The 22404-nt window shown below is 40.0% G+C and overlaps 1 protein-coding gene and 1 long non-coding RNA gene across 5 annotated transcripts in view; one reads left to right on the forward strand and one right to left on the reverse strand.

The window, feature by feature from the left end:
• The window catches only part of CCDC192 (coiled-coil domain containing 192), a 204915-nt gene that overhangs the window by 134404 nt on the left and 48107 nt on the right, over nucleotides 1-22404 (forward strand). For all 4 annotated transcript variants that reach the window (XM_047728991.1, XM_047728992.1, XM_047728993.1 and 1 more), the window contains one exon: nucleotides 7810-7942. In XM_047728991.1, coding sequence (XP_047584947.1) covers nucleotides 7810-7942 — 133 coding nt within the window. The remainder of the gene's footprint in view (nucleotides 1-7809; nucleotides 7943-22404) is intronic.
• Nucleotides 1-22404, reverse strand: part of LOC125099702 (uncharacterized) — a 268859-nt gene that overhangs the window by 51118 nt on the left and 195337 nt on the right. The gene's annotated exons all lie outside the window — the stretch shown is intronic.

Consider the following 22404-nt stretch of genomic DNA (forward strand, 5'->3'; position numbering starts at 1 on the left):
GCCAATGACACCAACACCTGTACAGGTGGGGCTGAGAAGCTGAAATTGCTTCATACACAGCTTTGGCCCTTTGGGTTCTCTCTGTCCTCAGGGAATATTGGACTAGAAAACACCTTCCCAGTAGGCTCTGTTAGGTGTGACAGTGCACTCCTCTCTCTGTTCTCAGGGTGTGATTTGAGACTGTGAGACCAAAAACTGGATTTGGCTTCAGCAAGCACTGGCTACACTTTCTTTTTTGAGAGAGACCTACTGAACACTTGGTTTTGTTCTGTGCTATGCTCAGTCAGTATGAAAACTTATTTATTGCATTGTTGCCACTGTAGGTTCTTTCTTTCTCAAAGACCTTGGTTGTCAGCCTGATTAATGCTTACTGGGTAAGAATGATGAGGCAGGGTTATACTCACACAAAAAAGAGCTTGTAGACAATACCCCTTAATCTTAGGAATGAGTTGGTTTGAGTACAGATGTTCCAGGCCTCTTGAGGGCGAGTTGACTGGTCAAAATTGGTCCAGTTAATTTCTTTGAAGTGAGTGGGATCTCAATTACCTAACAACTCTTCTCTTTATCAAATGTAGAGAGTGACCTGAATCCAGTCCGTCCTGGCTCTCTGTGTGAAGAGTGATTAAAGGGAAGGGAGCCTCCCTAAATAACTATTTTTGACACTAGGATCTTATACACCAGTGATTTTAGTTACTGGCCAGTTTCCAATCATAGACTCATTTCATGGCCCTTCAGCTTGTATGGCCAAGGAGGAACATGATACAGTTGGCGGGGGGGACCCACCAACATTGAAATGAGGAGTCAGAAAATCTAAACTTGAGTCTTGTTTCTTGCAGTTTTATGAGCTGTGACTTTGGGCAAATCATGTAATTTTTCTCTTCTTACACTTCAGCATCCCTACAGTTCTAGGGCTGGACAATTTGATTTCAAAGATTATACTCAATTCTGTTCCCTTGAAGATTAAGTGATTCTGTTTTCCTAAATCATGCTTGAGGGGGGTCAGCCTATGTCTCAGAGCTTCATGATCAGAAATTGGACACTTCTTGCTTTAAGAAATGAATTTGTAAATAGGAAATGTCATCTTATTTAACTGCTCACAATGTAAGAACCTGAGTAGGACATTGAGGCATGCACGGCAAAGGGATGGAAGGGATAGTCTAGAGCTGGATCACTCAGATTTAAATTGTGAGTCAAAATTTGACTTTGGGAAAGTTACTTAAAGCTCTCTGCACTTCAGTGTTTGCATCTAAAAATGGAATTAATAATTGTTCTACTTCGTTGGGTTGCTACAAAAATGAAATTAGCTAGTATGTAATAACTTCTCAGAACTATGCCTGACATATTATAGGTGGTAAGTATCAGCTTCTCTCTGGAACGTTTCCAATAGTAGCCTGTATACTACATGGAAGGAAGGGTAGCTTATGGTCTTTTAGGGTAACAAATTCTGACTTTTGGACAGTTGTGTTGTTAGAAACATCCATCTTATCACTGGAATTCACTCCAAGTATAAGTTATCTCTTTATCTTGTATTAATTTGTAACTGGTCTTACATAAACATTTACACAGACATTTCTGGAAACTAGGACATCTACTGGCAAACTCCGCCTCTGTCTCTAATAATTACTTATCCCATACAGGCAAAGAACTGAGACTTGGCTCCAGCTATAGGTAAACTCTTCCCTTGTAGTGAGTCAAGATGTTTGTCTAATTACTGGGATTTTCTTTTCTTTTTATTAGAAATTCCAAACCCTCTGGGTGTAGGGAACAGAATTAAAATTTCTTTCTATAGCATGTAATAACAAAAATAAGCTACTCAAATCAGAGGGATACCTGAAAAGAACTGAACAGTATCAGCTATGATTTCCAAAGTCTTATAATTGGTCATGAAATGTTAATAGTGGTCATGTGGGGCCCAACTCTTGGTCAAGTTTGAGATGACAGCTAAAGGTTTATGTATTAACAATTCCCCCCATGACCTTATTAAATGAAAGAAGACTAAGTTACATTTTGCTTTTGTGCTTGGTCTTTCATTCAAGGCATTATACTAAGTTTCATCTAATCTACTCTTTGTCACTTTAGAGGACTGAACAGAATGGCTACAATCCCCAGGATCAATTTCAGACCTTCTGATGAGAGACACTAAGAGGGTTCAAAGCAACACGGGGCACAGATAGCCCTTAGCTGGGTTCATCAGATCTTTCCTTTATTTCTTAGGCTCTCTGGCAAGATCATGGCGATCCATGCTTCCAGTGTCTCTCCATCATGCTTCAGTGTCACTCTTTAATAACTAAATCTTGTTTATTCCCTACTTCTACTAATTAGAGCCATTCATGCTCTAACTAGAAAAAGCTAGCTTTAAGTAACTTAACAAAGTAATGGTGAAGTCGTGGTGATTAGTGAACTTGAGAGTTGAGGGCCCTCAACTCTCTCACCTACAAAATAGAGACAGGATCATACATAACAATTAGGTATCATCAACGAGCAGTGGCTGCTGGGATTGTGGATCAAGTATGGTGAAGCCAAGCAGGCAACCCAGGGTGGAGGAATTCCCAAATCAAAGGCCTGCCTTTGGAGTAGAAAGGAAACTATGAGGCATGTATTTGCCATTCCTGGGCTTCTAAAATATTTACCTGAGGTTAGCATTAATACAAAACAAAGTAAGAGTTATGAAATTGATTTTTTAAGCCACGTTGTAGCCAAAAGCTACCATCACTTTTTAATAGTTTTATTATTAACAATGGATTATTAGAAAAAATATGAAAGGAGAAATCTGCTTATAGGTCCTGTATTCAAATCAAATTCTCGGATATGTCCTTGGAAGGGAGCATTTTATCAGGGGCCCTCTGGAGACAAAACCAGTCTTTGTTTCATATGCTAAGTAAAGAAGGTGGGCTGAATGGGGTGGATTTCAGACCAGGTGGGAAGAAGCTATGCTCCAGCAAGCCTGCCACAGATGCCACAGGCATCAAGAGGTAGGGCTTTAGAAAGCTCCTCACATCATTCCATGGAGGCAGCCACCTACTTTGCCAGGCATCGAGCCAGCTCTGGCAGGAGATTGGATCGAGGGTATTTGCATATCTGTCTTCAGGACATTAAGTGTTGTCTACGAAGTGAGGAGGAGAGCAATGCAATTATAGAGAAAGTTTAATTTAGGAGAAGGACAAGAAGGAGGAAGTGGTGGAAGATGGGGAAGGAGAAAGAAAGAAAACAAGGCAAATCTTGAAAAAAAGAGAAATCTTGTTTTCACTGAAATACAAATTTATTTCCTAAAGTGTGACAAAGACATCTTTAGAAAAGATACTCTTGTGTTTTTAGTGGAGGGTTGAGACCTCCTCTGATGTCTTTCAAGAAATAATGACAAAAAAGAAAGACCTACCTGCCACTTAGCAAACATAGCACTCGGTATTGTCATTTATGTGTTAGGTCACTGACTCCCCACCAGCTATATGATATCCCCTATATGATATAGGGGATGGAGAGCCTGTAGATAACATATGTCCAGCCCAATTTTTCAGGGCCAATAGTTGACAAAGGCCAGCCTTAGAACCTGAGGCCACGGTTCAAAGTGTGTGGAAAGACCAAGAAATTTTAAACAATGCTGGCAACTTTGTGTTGAAACTTCTCTATAAATAGTTCCCTGATGATTTCTAATTCCCGATGACTTGGTATAATGCGAGCTATTCGGCAATGTGATATGGATAGATATTTCCTTTTCAAAACATTGCACAAATACATGATTTCCTCTCTCTGTCCACCCTGTAGGAGAAGTAGGAAAAGAGCAAGGTAATAGGAATTTACCTCCAAGCTATAAAGCCTTCCTCTCCTTTCAGTAATCATGGAGGGGAGTTCCTAGTTACTAAGGAGACAATAACAGATTCCATTAGGTTCAAGTACAACACTTGGGTTGCCTGGCTAGAGAATGCCAAAAAAGCAAAGGAAAATATTAGCATTGCTGAAATCATTTGATGTCTATGACTAATAAAAAACATGTTGGCAAACTGAATTTTTAGAAATGCGCAAAGGGCTTGGTTAGAGCTATGAATTAATGGCATACAGCAGTTCTGTCTGGAGAAAAGGGGGGAAAAAGGACAAAGATGTTAAACTCCCTTAAAATTTATCTGAATAAATGAAAGTTCCCAAGAGAAATCAATTTACGTTCTTTATTCAATTTTTAACTTAAATCTAAATGTTCCTTCGCCTTTCCTTTGGAGCTTAATAATAAAGTTTGCACATTTTGAGTCACAGTCATCCTTAAATTCTAAGGGCCCCACAAGCCTCTTTGGCCCTCTGATGGAACATCCCACAAATTCTGGAATTATTTTTAAGGGATCCCTGAAAACTGTACCCACCTTAGAGACTTTGAGGACTGAGGTGTCCATTCACACATGTGCTGTGCCTCTCAGGGCTGGAGGAAGCCAGAGGAAAGAACTGGGGGTAAGCCAGACCTTTAATTACCCCTTGACCCAGGTCCCAGAGGTTACTATGGGCCTGCCTGAGGATGTTCATCCAGTCTCTGCTTGATCATTCCCAGAACAGGAGGCCTTTGCCAGGACCCATCCTATCTTGTTATGAATACAGCTCTGATTGTTAGAGGGTGCTTTCTCATGCTGTGCCAAAATCTGCCTCCTCTTGGGATTTTTACCCATTGTTCCCCATGGTATATCTAGAATAATACTGTTTAACTCAACTTCCTTTCCTCTTGAATAATACCTTAGATTACTGAAGTCAGATGTTGTAACTCCCCTGTATACCATCCTCTCCAAACTAAATATCCTCAGTTTCTTTCTCCGATCATACAGCAAATATACAAGTATTATAACAATAATAAAGGCAAAACATATGATCACCATAAGACAAAAAGATGGTCTCGAAATTGGATTTTTAAAAAAGATTTATTTATTTATTTATTTAAGAGAGAAAGAGAGAGAGCATGTGCATGAGCAGGGGGAGAGCAAAAGGAGAGGGAGAGAGAGAATCCCAACCAGACTCCCTGCTGAGTCTGGAGCCAGACAAGGGGCTCATTGTGGGGATTCCCACAACCCTGGTTTATGACCTGAGCTAAAACCAAGAGAAGCTTAACCGACTGAGCTAACCCAGGTGTCCCTGAATATTGGATTTTTTTTTTAAGGGACTTAAGTTTTTTTTTAACCAAAAAGCTGAAATGTTTAAATGATATTGAGAAGCATCATGTCTTTCCACTAAGACATAGCTATCAAATCACTCCATCCATCAAGTCATCCTGTCAAAACAGAAATCAAGTCTGAAAGACTTCTTCTTGGCGACACCACACCAGCTCCCTGACATTGGCCACCTCACCAAGTCTCTCCAAGTTGCTTTTAGTTTTTGCTTTATTTGCTATCAATGCCTACTTTGAGAAAAGTTTCCAGAAAGGTACTGATCCGCATATGAGTCATTATGACACATTCTGAAAAGAATGTGAATACTATCTATTAAGAATTAAGAGAAAAGCAATGTAAGGAAATACAAACTTTCCTTCTTACTACTCTCAGTATTTCATTATAAAACATTTCAAACACAGAAAAGTTGAAAGAATTTTATAGTAAACACCCATATACTTAATAATTAGATACAAGTACCATTTTGCTATCTTCCATTCATCACCTGTTTATCAGTATCTCTTTCCATCCATCACTCCATCTTACTTTTTTACACATGCTCATGTAAGGTGCGTTCATCCACACGCTTAAACCTCATGCTTCAGATTGCATTGGTTCTTTGTTCTTTGTTTTGGTTCTTTGTTATTGGTTCTTTTCTGATACTTTTAATTAGCACTCTCTTCTGAATTGCTTTGCCGCTCTCTCCCTCATTTCTATATCATTCCTCCCATTCTCTAGTCCCAGGATTCTAAATGGTAAAAACAAAGTGTGAAAAATCTGATCACGGGACAGTCTTGAAGTAGTATCAGGAAAGGACACTGAAGACCACAAGGGACCTCATAGGCATTATCATCTCGGGCCTGGGATGGACAAGGTCCTCATGAATGAACTGGCACAAACCAACTTACAAGAGGGGGAGGTATCAACGAGCATGCCAACCTAGTAATTTCCTGTGGGAAACACAGCTAACTATCAAATACCCAGGCCAAGATATTTCTTGATCAGCTCAGTCTCCCTGTCTGAATTAATCTACAGAACAGGTCAAATTTGAAGGATTTTGGAGAACAGAGAGACTCAGAGGAAAGGAAATAGTAAGAAAGTCTTAGTGGCATGGAGCCTTATCAGTGCTGATATTTCAACAGTTCTCTGACACTGAAGGGGTGCTTCGTAATTAGTACAAAGATGAAATGAGTATGCATACTAACTACACTCTAAGAGAACTGCTGAACAGACCAGGAACTCATGTTGTGGATGAGGGTACCTCTCTCCTGGACCGTGCTGGTGAACCATGCCAGATTCTACCCCTCCAACTCCCGCTAAAAATTTCCATGACTACCATTCCCATTTTTTTTTTTGAAGATTTTGTTTATTTATTTGACAGAGAGAGAGAGATCACAAGTAGGCAGAGAGTCAGGCAGAGAGAGGGGGAAGCAGGCTCCCTGCCGAGCAGAGAGCCCCATGTGGGGCTCGATCCCAAGACCCTGAGATCATGACCTGAGCCGAAGGCAGAGGCTTAACCCACTGAGCCACCCAGGCGCCCCTACCATTCCCTTTTAATAATACATTCTCTTTTAGCCATTTGTCTGCCATTAATTCAGTTTTTGTGAAATCCTAATACTGCTTTGGTCTGAAAGACAACCTCTCTTTAAAATGGGTGGTCTACGTCTATAGAGTCCCATCTTTGATGAACTGATTCTACTGGTTTTACTCTCAAAAAAAAGGAAGTGATTCCCTGCTACCTGAAGTTTTCCCTGATGTGTAAAAACCATTTGTTTTCCTATCTCAAGATTTATGTCTGATAAGAAATGTTAGTCATTTATATTCTGGGCTTCCTAATTACCAGTCCACAAAGACTTGGCAAAGTGAGCTCTTCAGTGGAAAGGCAGCAGGGCAGCAGTACATAAGTATAAATACAACACTTTGCACAACAGACAGTTTTTCCACAGTGTCAGATAAATCTAATTCTGACACAGCGATTTCATTCTGGAATCCATAAACAGAGCTTTCTAGTCATAAAGTCTCCAGGTGAATCCTGTGGTTAGGTAACAACTTCAAGTAGTTCTTTCAAAGGCTTAGATGTCATAAACCAGACTATTTTACAGCAAAGCAATTCCTGTCTTCTATTGCTTAATGATTTGTACCCCTGACCACTTTCCCTGCAGAGATACCCTGGTAAATATCTGTAAACATCAGCATTTCATGGTAGCATCACACTCTTCAGAGTTTATTGGAAGGCAAATCTTTATGGTATTAGGGTAGAAAATGACACAGAAGCAAGGCTCTCTGAAACAGGCTCACTATTTCTCGTGAGTTTACTTATAGACTGAAAAAAAAACCAAAACAGGCCCTTTTAGGCATGGGCACCTCATTGGTCAAATGCCAACCATCAAGAGTTGTTCTCTAACTGTCTCTATTATAAGCAACCAAAATACAAGGTTTAGCTGCAGATTAAAACCCTGAAGAGGGTAAAAAATACTCTGATGTAGAGAGTGGCTTTCGGTGCTGGGACCTGGAACTCTCAGACGGGAGCAACGCACTTGTTTCACAGACCTCAGAAAGGACTTAAGCTAGATAAACAGGGACCAGTTCACCGAAGCTGGGCTTCAAAGGCCATGTTTGTTCAGACTTCATTAGTTCTTTTTATTCCTTTGATGTGTCTGTCTCTAGTGATGGAAACTCTTATTTTTTCAAGAAACTAAAGCACAAAAGGAAACTGAAAAAGCTGCAAACTGATTTGGCAACAGCTAAGCAAGAGGCTGCCATCACAGTCCTGGAGCTCAATGAGAAGATAAGGACTCTTTGTGAAGGGAAGCCAGCCCCTAGAGGTCAGTATTACCACGTGACAGTTACATTGGCCCTAGGGCATGAGTGAGGTATATGCTTTTATTGGCCACAGAGCAAAAAGCGTGGCCACCAGGCCAGGCAGAATCCTGCCCCAGCAGCACGCTGACCTCGCCTACCCCACCTCCATTCCCTGCGAATAGCAGACATGACACAAATTACTGACTCCAGGCTGGGTTCGCCTTTGCTGTCTGTGAGGTAGGGAATGAATAAGGGGTTCCTTAGAGGAAAAGTCTGTGAAGCTGAAGAGCTGGACTAAATGGATCTGGGAAGGGTCTTTGCATGAGCCGGGTGGCAGCGAGGGAAAGGGAGCGCCTAAGGAAGACCCAAGTGATGAAGCTCTGGAGTGGGGCAAAGAGAGGAGCTTGTCTTCAAGTGTAGGCAGGCTTGTACGCTGGGGCAGGCACTGGGAAGTTAAGAAGTGAGTGTTGGAACAACCCGCGAATGAATGAGCCAGAAACAAGCCGGGAATGCTGGGTGAGGATGAAATCTGGGTGATTCCGAAAACCTGTAATGGCCACTACGGTTTGGAGTTTTGAACAAGTCTTCTCTAAGTGCGGGAGGAAAACCCCTCCGATCATTATCCCCAGGAATGTTAGTGAACATTTAATAGTATGTGCCAGGCATTTGGCTAAGCACTTCACATGTATTTAATTCTCAGAATAACCTCTGAAGTAAGTTCATTTATGGATTCCTGAGGAATCAGCGGAGGCTTAGGGATGTCGATTACTTTGCCCCAGGTTAAACAAGTGTGAGCAACACCCAGGCAGGGAAACTCCTGCCAGCCACTTACCCTCCCCAGTGCGCTGCGCCCTTCCCACACACAGGGAGCCTCATCTCTGTTCTACAGCCACGACATTCTGCCTGGTGAATCTCTTGGAAAACAGTGGTTCCCCCGGATAAATGTCTTTCTTTCATGTGTGGCACTCTTGTAAAGCCAGAAACATGCTATTATTCTTACCCTGGCTTCCTTTATTACTCATAAATAATTCTGGGAAAAGAGGAGGACCGTGGAAATAAATGGAGGAGGAGAAAGTAGGCGATGTGGTGGCTTCAGAAAGGGAGACACGTCCGCATCCTGGCCACGTGGTAAACCTCTAAAATGAGTTTGGTTTTCATTTTCTCTTCTGAATAGCACTTTCCCGGGGTTGAAATGGCATGCAACACAGTCATCTTGAAACACATGCTGAAGGTCAATTTGTTTTTCTCTTTCCACAGAACATAATGATAGCTTATGAATTTACTTTTGCCACCATGAAAGCTTAGAGAATAAAATCCATTCAAGGATATTATCCACTTAAAGGTCTTTATTCTAGGGCATCATAGCCAGATTTCAAGTTGCGTCATAAGAAGCTGATAATAATTGTACATCACGTTGGAGAGAGTTCTCTAGTTTACCTGAGAGAAGCTTTCAACTTCTCAACTGTATTTTGAATCTAGTGAAAAAAGATCTTATTGCAAGGTATATAATTCTCATTGTTGACAAAAATTCCATTTATTGTCTAATAACAATTTTGTCCCTCTGATATTTTAGTAGGTCAAAATCAAAATAACACTGAGGTACAAGGACTCTAATGGTTTGAGAGAGGATAGGAAACATGAAATCCCACCTTTGTCAATTTTCTCTCTATATTTCTAATTAAAAAAAAAAACAAACTACCAGTACAGGAAAAAAAAATACAAAACCCTAATGTATTATGAACAGATATAAATTTAAATAAAGACAGGTATTCCAAGGTCAGTTATGGATGAAAACAGTGATTCTTTTTGGACCATATGTTGCTTCTTTCATTTCGTGGAAAAACTGAGTCAGTGCACTGACTTAAATAAAATATTTGCACTTTATTGCTCTCCCATTGCTCCCAGGCCCCTCAACCTGAATTCAATAGCCCAAGAGAATGTCAAAGCCCTTTTGGCCCCCGAGTCTTATTAGCTTTCATTTTCAGAGACCTTTGGTCCCCTTGTTCTACCTCTCAACATACTTGAAAGTAAAGTCTGTAAATATGTTGGTTACTTTAACACACAATGACCTCCATTTAGCCATACAACAATGAGGATTGACCCACCTCCCACACACATTCCTAGACCAGAACAACACCCCTCCCCTAGTTATTTTGTGTCCTTTTATAAAATGTTTGTTTTCAGTTCTCAGACTTCTGTTTGCAAATGACAGATGTTCCAGTCATACATTACAGCTTACAAGAAAGGGTAATTTATTGTCATAAGTGTAAACAAACTAAGAAAGGGCATGCCGTTAACCATATATAGTACAGTAGATGCAGGGTCTCAGATACTATCAAAACACTCTGCATCTCCCATAGCTGCTTCTCTCTTCACTGAGACTTAATTCGCTCAAGTGGGATGTCAGAAGAGACTGGAAATGTGGCCATAAGCAACTATGGGCTGTTCTCATCTTTCCTCCAGAGAGAAAAAGAAAGCATTTTCCCACCAATTCTGGATAGAAAAAGTATAATAAAGCACTCTGTCCCTGCGTGGGTTCCCATGTAGGGACATGAACCAGTCTGTGGCCAGGGGTAGGGAACTATGGTTGGACAAGCTTGAGTCATGCACCTGCTACTGAGTGGTCCGCCACTCAGAGGAAAATCAGGGTGGAAAAGGAGAATGTTCTGACTGGCAGCTCCCACCAGAAGCACAGGGCTGGATTTGGAGAGAAGCACTTACTTAAAGGAAGAGATAACCCATTACTAGAAAGAAAGAGTGAGGGATAAAACCCACATGTCCTAAACACTCTCAACTCGTGGTTAAGTTAAAATATAATGTAATGCTTAATGAGTCACCCATCCATGAGTATTTGCACTTTTTAAATAGATTCTTCTTGATGAACAAAAGACCTTTGTGATCCAAGTAATAAATGTCCAATGATATAATTTCAGACCCCATAAAAAGGGAGAGTGAACCACTTTGGGAAAGGAATCCCCTTCCAGCCTCCATCAAGTGACACCATGGTTGCCTACTCTGAAGGCGTGCTTTATTTTAACAATTGAAATTGCAAGAGGGAAAAAAGTTTTTATTCTAAACGACATGTTACCTGGATTAACATAAAGCTATTTCCCTATTATAGTTACAGATTGATGCCTATATTCTAACAAGCAGATTAAGACATTGCCAAATAAATTAGAATATTTTTTACCCGAATGTGCATTTTCCCCCCTTGCTTGATTCATTTTCTAAGTCAGTCTATATATATTAGGTTGCTGTTCAGCTCTTCTAATCAGAGGAATGTTCCAGAATATTAGGAATACCTTTAAGCATATTCTCATTTTGATGAAGCAGTGAGCTACCAAACTTTTTATATAAACACAGTAAACTTCTTCATTGGCTATGTACTTAAATTACCTCCAAGGAAATAAATGATTTAAGTCAATGGAAAGTTCAACTGAAATGAAAAACACCTTTATTTTAAAACTGGCACAGCAGGAAACTTGCTTACAGCCTGAGTGTTGTTTGTTGATTTTGCTTTGTGCAAATAATCACAGCCCAAGGCAGATTCCTTCCTATGTTTCCACAGCCTGTACCTGAAGTGCTTATGGCTTTATTTACTAGCATAATTCAGTGAAATGTCTATTGTACCCCTTCAGAGTCACCTTTTAGTAAACCTTAGTATGCAGGAAGCTAAGGTTAAATTTCAAAAAGTATCTTTGTTTCTTTTGTCTGAAGAGGGCAAAGTTACTTTGCAAAAGTCATTCGTGACTAAGTGTTGCTGGTACATGAGCCTTAGGTCACTTGCTATGATGAAAGCTCCTATCTTTGACCAAAACATCAGGGACCTGGTTCATAGATCTCAAGCCAGTTTATGATGCACTCTTCTGGATTTTTTTTTTCCTTTCAATTCTTTTCTCCTAATATGCACAGCTGTTATACCAAGTAAGGTATCTAGCCCCAATATGCAAATTCTCACTGCCCAGATAACAGCCATATCAGCACTAAGTCATCTCTTGGTTTTATTCCTGTTAAGAAGATGCTCCCAGTCAGTGCAGGTACATCCCAGAGCAAGCTTCTCCAGGACTCAGTGTCTGGCCAGAGCCAGCCTTTCTTTTCAGGGAGGCATGGACAACCATCGATCGACGCGACAGTGATTTTCAGGGGCCCGAGATGGTTTTTAAACACTAGATTTTAAGAATTAGACTATTGCTGTTCTATATTGTTAAAAAAAAAAAAATCAAGAGATTTATCTCTTTGTCAACATCCCAGAGCCAACTGTGATCAATATTTTCAAGAGTATCTTTTATCAGGATGTCCACCCCAGGGAACTCAGGCCTCTTATTCTCTGTCCTCCTACAAACTTCCTCCGGATCAAAGCTCCTATTGTAACGAGGTATTAAAAAACAAACAAACAAAAAACCCTAGGATTTGAGGGTAATAAGAGCATTCTGGAATTAATCAGTGATAGTGGTTGCACAGTATTGTTAATATAGGAAAATGAATGAATTGTACACTTTAATTGTACACATGGTGTATTTTGTTATGTGAATTTTATCTCAACGGGGGAAAAACGATCCTCATTAGGATGTAATGATTAACACCCTGTCAGTTTTAAGTGTATTTTAATGAGAGTGCCTTGGGCCCAAGTAAAATCTTGAGTTGGTAGAGTTCTGAGCATTCAGAGAGAGGTCATATTCCTGTTTATCTTGTGTAGTTGTCCATGTGGGTCTAGGTTTTTTCAACAATGCAATCCTGTGCTCTTGATTTTCTATCAGCCTAGCTCTTTGAAAGGCTGTTCTTCCACAGACTAAGAGCCAATTTCTTGATCAATAGTTCTACATACAACCATCCTTTCATTATGGAACACAGATATTTATCTTACCAGAGTTTTCAAAGAAAGTATCAAGGAAGGCCCTGGGATCTCACTATTTCAAATGGTGGGACCTTGTCAAAACATACCATTCACCACCCATTTCTTGAGGCTGCATGGGCTTTCATCTGACGGTTGGTGGAAGCGTAGACAGACAGCCTATACTTCCTACCACTGTCAAGGGTGTGACTATCTTGGACAGAGGTTATAAGAACTTAGGAAAACAAAAAGTGGAGATTTCTCCCTTCAGACATACACATTATCCCAACATCTTCAGAAAAGTGTTTTCTTTTAAGCACTTCTACCTAATCCTCAAAAAACAGAAGCTATCGCCAGGTGGGATATTCTACATTATAGACCAATAAATGTCGGTAGTTAACAACAGGGACAATGAGAGAGCGTAGGAGTGGTAACTTCAACATGTGCTAAGTATAAGACATTCCTGAGGAGTTTCAGTATTTACCTCATAGAAATAGTTTATATTTATCTTTATAATCTCTAGGTCTCACTAAGAGATTTCCTGTCAGTTGTCTCTTCTTTAGTCCACTGAAGTCTTTCTGAAATAGAGCAGCTTCCTAAAATAGAACCCCACAGCCAAAGTCTGATTTCAGAAGTTTCCTTCAAGGATAAGCCACTGTTCCAGGGCTCCCTGCAGAAATTTCATGAAGATCCCAAGATATGTTACTTATTCACTATGAGCAAAGTTAGGGCAATTCTAATTTTTAAAAGGACATGCTGGAAACCTCTAGACCTGAAAAATCACTCATGTGAGAACTAGGTATTGCTCAGGACTTTGTGGGTTGCCAGTGACAAAACCAAAATGAAACTTTAACTGAAATGAAAGTGTAATCAGAAAAGAAGGAAGGAGGCAGAGACACAGGGCTCTTGGATGGCTCATTTGGCTCCTCTTTGCTACTGGCCCCAGTTGAACGACCTCAGGCGCAGATCAGGAAGGACGGCCCAGCTGTGCTCATCTAGAGTGAAGATGTGCTTCTGCCTGCTCAGAACCACTTCCCTCTTTCTTCTGTAGCAGAAGCATTATTTCCTGTGTTCCTCTTCCATTCTCTGAAGCCCAATGGGATGGTTCATCACAATGTCCCTTCCCCGTTGAGCCAAGTGAAGCCTTGTGAATAGCTATCTTACTCTCTTTCTGATTAACTTTCTCTCTCTTTCTTTTTTTTAAGTAGCTTTAATAAGCATTGGCTTATAATACTTGGGCAACTAAAGAACTTTAACTTATACCAAACTCCAGGGAACAGAACTGCTTTCTCACAGTATTTATTCAGTATTTCACGGAAGGAATCTGATCGACCCGATTTGTATCACATTCTAACCCATGGATCAATTGCTGCGGCCAAGGCCATGGGATGTTATTATTGACCATACCTTTGTCATGTGCCAGAGGTCAAGGGCAAGGAAATGTTATCAGAAAAAGAGAAATGGGAAAGCTTTCTGGACAGAAGACAAAAAATACTTCTCACTATCCTCTTTAATCTATTTTAGTTTACCTTATAAACTTAGAGAAGATACCCACGAGTTGAAGCATCAGTCATATCTTGTCAGGAAAGTACAAAACTTATCTACTTTCAATTTCAAACTGCATATTTAGACCCTTCCTTTGCAAAAGGCCTGGAAATCTATTCATTTTATAATTAACAAAGGGTAAGAAGATCCATTCTGAGATTTTTGGTAGGGGTCCAAAATTTGGACCTTTGCTAGCTATACCAGCTGTGGGAATTCAATGATCTCAAGGTCTCCTCCCTCCTTTGTTTGTAAGACTAATTTTGGAATTATACTATTATCAGGAAATGGTGTCCCTTCCTTCTGTCCATCCCTTAGGAATTTTTTTTTTTTTTTAAGTCTCCCGGCTTCTAGATCCAGAGAAGTTGGATAAAAGGGCAAGCACCAGATGATGTTAAACCAGGCACATGGGAGTTGGACCTTGATCAATTTCAAAGGTTTCCTACTTAACCATGGAGACTGTTGTGATCACCAGAAGAGCATGTGTTGTTTGGCAATGTTGTTAAACAATCCAGATTAGAGCTGAGAAGGCAGGCAATTTGCAGATAAACAGTGGGACACTCCTTTGTCAAACATCAACAGACAGAGGTTTGTCAACGTAAGATGAACTGGAGAATGTGGGGTTGCAAACAGTTGTCAGACAGCTGGAACACTAGCCATGTAGCTTTTCTGGGTACAAACATCTTGGTGCCCAAGTAGAAAAAGTGAATGCTATTCTCTCCTGCATTCCCCAGAAACCTCAGTATGATTTCATTTAATGACTCAGTGTTTCCTGATAGGAGGCTGAAGTAGAGAATAGCTACATTGGTCATATGAATAAGTCTGGAGGAATGAATGGGTACTTTTGGGGGGCTTGAGCTCATCAAATTGAGAAAGGATGCACAGAACAAGATTCCACTGGACAAGTGGGGGTCTTTTGTTTGAAGGCACAGGATTTATTTCTGGTAGTAGGATAGTGTTAGATATATATATTCTTGTACACATATTAGATACAAACACCTATGTGCACTGTGTTGGTCTATAAGAATATTTGTTTTTAAAGATACACTGCCATGTAGTGAAAAGAAGGGCCATCTTTACCCCAATGTTCATAGCTGCAATGGCCACAGTTGCCAAACTGTGGAAAGAACCAAGATGCCCTTCAACAGACAAATGGATAAGGAAGATGTGGTCCATATATACTATGGAGTGTTATGCCTCCATCAGAAAGGATGAATACCCAACTTTTGTATCAACATGGATGGGACTGGAAGAGATTATGCTGAGTGGAATAAGTCAAGCAGAGAGAGTCAATTATCGTACGGTTTCGCTTATTTGTGGAGCATAAGGACACAGAAGACATGGGGAGCTGTAGAGAAGAAGGGAGTTGGGGGAAATTGGAAGGGGAGATGAACCATGAGAGACTGTGGACTCTGAGAAAACAATCTGAGGGTTTTGGAGGGGAATGGGGTGGGAGGTTGGGTAAGCCTGGTGGTGGGTATTATGGAGGGCATGTATTGCATGGAGCACTGGGTGTGGTGCATAAACAATGAATTCTGGAACACTAAAAAGAAATTAAAAAAATAAAAATTTTTTTAAAAAAAGGAAAAAATAGATACACTGCCTTGGACCAGATTATCTTATCAAATAAAGCCAGAATTTGATGTTGGACAAAAAAGATGTAATTAAGAAGAAATCAAGAGGGAATGTAAGAGGAACATCATTATTCCTGATTTGTATAATATGCAGTTAGATGCAGAAGAAGCTGGCATAATAATTGGTGCCTGTAAGATCTGAGAACGTTCTTGCTCTTTTATAGATGCTTTCCTTAATCCCAGAAATTACAGCTGAGAATGTTGCTCTACTTTTCCAGTAAGACCTGGAAGTCTTGCCATGCCAAGCTGTCATCTAGACCTAAGCCCATTGGCAGAACATCAGCTCCACAAAGATGGTCTAAGCATGGTTCATGGGCCCATTTTTTTCACTGGCTAACCCTGGTGAATAAGGAAAGAGCACTGTTCCCATTCCAAGGGATGTTGACTCAAACTTGGCAAACATAAGTGGGAAGAGCCTTAGTCACAAACTGATCTTGAATTCTTATAAACTTATCAATTATAATTCCAAAAGGTGAAATTTCTGAGACGAAAGAATTAAAGGATACAAGACAGATGGTGGAGAGGTACATGTATGTTTCATGAATGGACAAAAGCAAGGATTATAAATTATCAGGCCTCAAAGGCAAAAAAAGCACTTACAAAACTCAGGTCAATAGGATAAAACCTTCTTAGTTTTATAGAATCCTAACATTACCTTCACTCTTATATTCCTAAATTTATAAGGTAATGGGTAATAAAACCTTTACCACACTGAGCTATGTATACAAGAGGATTTGACTTAAGGTAAAAGTCTCATCTTCTGAGCTGATCCCAAGAGGTCAACAACCTATTTGACAAAGAGTCCTTTCCAGATGCTTCATCCTAGCTCACCAGAGAAACACTTTGGGTGGCACTTTAGGGTAAACAGGTTTTTCCAACTCTGGATGAGTGCCAAAATGTCCAGTTTTATCCCAGGTTGCTAAGTAAATTTCCAATAAAAGGTAGTTAATTTTCAATATGCTTTTATTTATTTATTTTTTTGGGGGGCCAGATATGCCACAACCAGGTGCTGTTCATTTTCATTTAAAGTTACATATAATGTTAATCCATATATCAATTTTGTTGGCTCACTTTCAAAGATTACCTGGAGTTGTAAAAGGAGAACTCTTTGAATATATACTTTTAATTTCAAAGTTTTAATATCTCACATATCTACAGGAATCATATTACTAGAACTAAATATCAAGATACTGACCGCCATAAGATCTAGCATATAAATTTATATTCATACTCAAAACTATTTGAAACCAGGGAGTGCCTGGGTGGCTCAGTCCATTAAGCATCTGCCTTCAGCTCAGGTCATGATCCTGGGGTTCTGGGATCACCCCCGCATCACATCTCATTGGGTTCCCTGCTGAGTAGGGAGTCTGCTTTTCCCTCTCCCTCTGCCCTGCCTTCTCCCACTCATGTTCCTGGGCTTGCTCGCTCTCTCTCTCTCAGATAAATAAGTAAAATCTTAAAAAAAAACACCCACAACTATTTGAAACCAAGACTGTGCTACAGAATCCCATATATAGTTATCACTAAGAGTTTAAAAGGGATTATATGAGATAGTGGAAATGCCACATTTATCTAATTGATTTTACTTGTGGACCTTAGCAGCTAAGAGTCCCGGGGTCTTAGAGGAGAAAGTTAGTGGAATGTAATTAACACCACAAATCCAGCAGAATGTCAGGGGACATGGAATGAAACACAGAGCTGCCTACTCTGAAAGCAAGACTTAGGGTTTATCTTTCATTAATTATCTCGTAAGAAAATATTGGAACCAGACCTTATATAATCCATCTATATTAATGCTATAAACATTTCCAGATGCAAGTGGACAATCTTTTCTTTTCCATAATCATAACTTTTCCATATAAGTCCCAAGAGTCAGTAATTGAACTTGAGAAAAGATGTCCTTTTGAAGTTGCTTTTGGTCTAAAGCCAAAGGGAAGTAATTTATTTAGCAGAAGCTGTGAGTTCTAAACAACAACGTATATGAGGGAATATTGGCAATTAAATAAAGTACCTTAATTTATTTGTCAATAAAGCAGTACCAAGATGCTAAGAATTCAGTTCCGAATAAATTCTTAAGGAAATGGAAACTGGGTTGAGGTTTTCTTTTTTCCTTCCCCATGAGTACATGCTGATGAACACTCCTATTTGTGTTATATAAAAAGACTTTGGTCCTTTGAAATCATTCCCAAAGAAAAGTGATAGACCTACAGTCTTATTGCCTCAATTACATCAGCTTTCCTTTGGGTTAATTTAAAGTAATAAATAAACACTCTTCTCCATTCTTAATGACTGGATTCACATGTATATTTCTATTTTGGTGAAATTGTATTCATATTATTCCTGGAGTTATTACGTGCATCCATTATATTAAACACTATTTGGTGGTTATAAAAGTGAAGCAATGGTAAAAAAAAATCTTGATTGAACTTCAAATCACAGGAGGGGAAAATATAATAAAAAGATTATATGAGAGAAATAAAATCTACATGAAATGAGCAAAATTCAAGCCTAATTGAAATATGACAGCCATATTCAACGACTAGAAATTTTCCCCCAAAGTACCATGCTGCTTGCTACCTAAAGGCTTTGAGTTAGCCACTTCCTCTTTCTAAGATGTCATAACCTTTCTTCTCAACCCCCATACTTGCCCTCTTTTGTCTTTTGATCCTTTTTCAGAATCTCTTTTGCAGCCATTTCCACCACCACTAGCATCTCCCCACCCACCCCCTGGCCTTTCCATGAGTTACATAACCAATAAATCTTGAGTATACCAAAGTCATAAAATCTATTACAAGTATCTCTTTGCTTATTCTTTATTACCAATAGACTGGAGGTTTCTTAGAAAGAAACAAGAGATGGTGTCTTATTTTTCTTTGTATCCACAGCCTAGCACAGTGCCTGATGCTTCAAGGTCATGAAATGTTAGATGGATGGATACTGAACAAAACTTAATGGGTCCTGGTGCTCTATTGCTTAATATGTTTATGAATTGCTAGGTGATGGAATGAGTTTGCCTACTAAATTAAAAATTCAATACCAGCCCATGTGGCAGATTTCCCAGGGAACAAATTGTATTTTCAGATACCCACGGAGTTGTTAGCACAGCTACTGGCTCCCAGGTTGAAGTAGATTATCAAATCCTGGGAGTGATTTGAACTATTGCTGATTCTGCTGCACTGTATCATAATAAGTTGCTTCTGACCTATCTCTAGCTGTGTTATTTTGTGACTTTTTACTTTACTATTTCAGCTGTGACCAATGTCATGTACATATATTTAGATGGCTTAAAATCTGACACCCGTGTTCAAGTCAGGGGTTTGTCATTACATTGGCCAATCCTGTAAAACTGAACTGACCACTAGTTCCAAAATCCTTTATATTTACTCTTAAAACTGTCTGGTCTCCCTGCCCTACTCAGCTGTTCGGACCTGTACCCAGCATTCTTGTGTTGGCCAGAGCCTATGCCTTGAGCCACCCTGATCCAGCTCATCAGGCCTCCTGGAGCTTTCTGAACTCTTCTTGACATCTTCTAGCTTTTCACTGGTCAACAATTTTATGATGATTTATTTGGTGTTAATACTCTAGGTGACATTTCTCATTCTCACTCATTTAGTGACTGACCAATATATCCCTTGATGTATATCTGCTTCCAGACATTTATTTAGATAATATCCAGACAGATTCCAGACAGATATTTAGGTAATATCCTGCCTAATCCTAGCCCAGACATTAAGATTCTCTCCCCTGTGGCCTGATGCTCCCATCAAGCTGGTCTGGTTCCCATAGATACCAAGATCTCTTAGAAATTTAACCTTCAGTGGTCTGGCTCAAGTCAACTGTTACTTACTTTCATTTAAATCATGATTATCTAATCCCTGGTCCTTCACAAATGGCCTCATTGGTTTCTTTTCTTCAGTCATTTCAGCACTTTAAATTAAGGGAAGATAAATCATGCAGAAGTAGAGTTTGGGTAATATCATTTTTCATAGTCAGAAATACTTCAACAGCTTCCCATTGCCAGTGAAATAAAATTCATTTTTTTAGCCAACATTCAGAGCCCTCCATAAAGTAGACTCACCTTATCTTTCTAGATTTATTTCTTAAAACTTCCCTTTACATACTCATATTCCCTCTCTCCATCCTTTGCCGACAAAACCTCTGATGGAAGCCCTCTCTCTCTGTTTCTCTACTCCTGCTGACAAAGTAACAAAACTTGCCTGATTGGTTTTACTCTGCATGATTACAGATCTCAGATGAGCATTTAACTTTGCCTAGCCAAACAGCTGAGATTTTTTTTTCCAGGAAGCTGCTTTCTCACTCTCTAAAAAAACTATTCTCTACCTTCTTATCTCTTCTCAAACCTTGCTCCCCTCCCCCACACTTACACCCAGCTGATGACCTCACCTATAATTTACTGTGAATACACAGGCCATCAAAAGGGGACTCTCCAGACACACAGATCAATGGAACAGAATAGAGAACCCAGAAATAGACCCTCAACTCTATGGTCAACTCATCTTCGACAAAGCAGGAAAGAATGTCCAATGGAAAAAAGACAGCCTCTTCAATAAATGGTGTTGGGAAAATTGGACAGCCACATGCAGAAAAATGAAATTGGATCATTTCCTTACACCACACACGAAAATAGACTCAAAATGGATGAAGGATCTCAATGTGAGAAAGGAATCCATCAAAATCCTTGAGGAGAACACAGGCAGCAACCTCTTCGACGTCAGCCGCAGCAACATCTTCCTAGGAACATCGCCAAAGGCAAGGGAAGCAGGGAAAAAATGAACTATTGGGATTTTATCAAGATCAAAAGCTTTTGCACAGCAAAGGAAACAGTTAACAAAACCAAAAGACAACTGACAGAATGGGAGAAGATATTTGCAAATGACATATCAGATAAAGGGCTAGTGTCCAAAATCTATAAAGAACTTAGCAAACTCAACACCCAAAGAACAAATAATCCAATCAAGAAATGGGCAGAAGACATGAACAGACATTTCTGCAAAGAAGACATCCAGATGGCCAACAGACACATGAAAAAGTGCTCCATATCACTCGGCATCAGGGAAATACAAATCAAAACCACCATGAGATATCACCTCACACCAGTCAGAATGGCTAAAATTAACAAGTCAGGAAATGACAGATGCTGGCGAGGATGTGGAGAAAGGGGAACCCTCCTACACTGTTGGTGGGAATGCAAGCTGGTGCACCACTCTGGAAACAGCATGGAGGTTCCTCAAAATGTTGATAATAGAACTACCCTATGACCCAGCAATTGCACTGCTGGGTATTTACCCTAAAGATACAAACGTAGTGATCCGAAGGGGCACGTGCACCCGAATGTTTATAGCAGCAGTGTCTACAATAGCCAAACTATGGAAAGAACCTAGATGTCCATCAACAGATGAATGGATAAAGAAGATGTGGTACATATACACAATGGAATACTAAGCAGCCATCAAAAGAAATGAAATCTTGCCATTTGCGACGACGTGGATGGAACTAGAGGGTATCATGCTTAGCGAAATAAGTCAATCGGAGAAAGACAACTATCATATGATCTCCCTGATATAAGGGAGAGGAGATGCAACATGGGGGGTTGAGGGGGTAGGAGAAGAGTAAATGAAACAAGATGGGATTGGGAGGGAGACAAACCATAAGTGACTCTTAATCTCACAAAACAAACTGAGGGTTGATGGGGGGAGGGGGGTTGGGAGAGGGTGGCAGGGTTATGGACATTGGGGAGGGTATGTACTATGGTGAGTGCTGTGAAGTGTGTAAACCTGGCGATTCACAGACCTGTACCCCAGGGGATAAAAATATATGTTTATAAAAAATAAAATAAAAAAAAAAGGGGGGGACTCTCATCTTTCCACTGCCAAAACTAAATTCTAAATCTAAAACTAAATCATATTGTCACATGTGTTCTCCTGATTGCTTTTTCTTATCAGTGGAAAAGTGTTCCTCCTCACATTCAAGGTTCTATCCTCCACTAGTGCTCTGGATCCCATGCTTCTCACCTTCCTATGTATGTCCCTTAAAATTTACCCTGCTTCACACTTACATCACAGACTCCTCTTTTCCAGCTCATTCTTATCTGCATAGGAACATGTTGGTATCTCACATCTCTGCAAAAGCTTGCTCTGATTTCTCATCATTCAGTACCTTTTCCCACTCTTATTCTAAGATAAGCAACTCTACAGTCTTCAATTGCTCACGCCCTTCCCATTTGCTATTTAATCCACCAGCCTTAGTCCCTCCACCCCATTTAGATGATCATCTTCCATTGAAAGTGCTCTAATCAAGGTCCCCAACAACCTTCATGATGCCAGAGCCAGCGTAAATCTTGCTATGCTCCCGTTACTTGAATTTATAGTGTTGTACAACACAAATGACCACCCCTTTCTTCTTGACAGATTTCCATTCCTGGCCTATGTCAAACCACAGAGTCCTGGTTTTTCTTCTT

The sequence above is a fragment of the Lutra lutra genome, chromosome 5 (genome assembly GCF_902655055.1).
Source record: "Lutra lutra chromosome 5, mLutLut1.2, whole genome shotgun sequence".
NCBI lineage: Eukaryota > Metazoa > Chordata > Mammalia > Carnivora > Mustelidae > Lutra > Lutra lutra.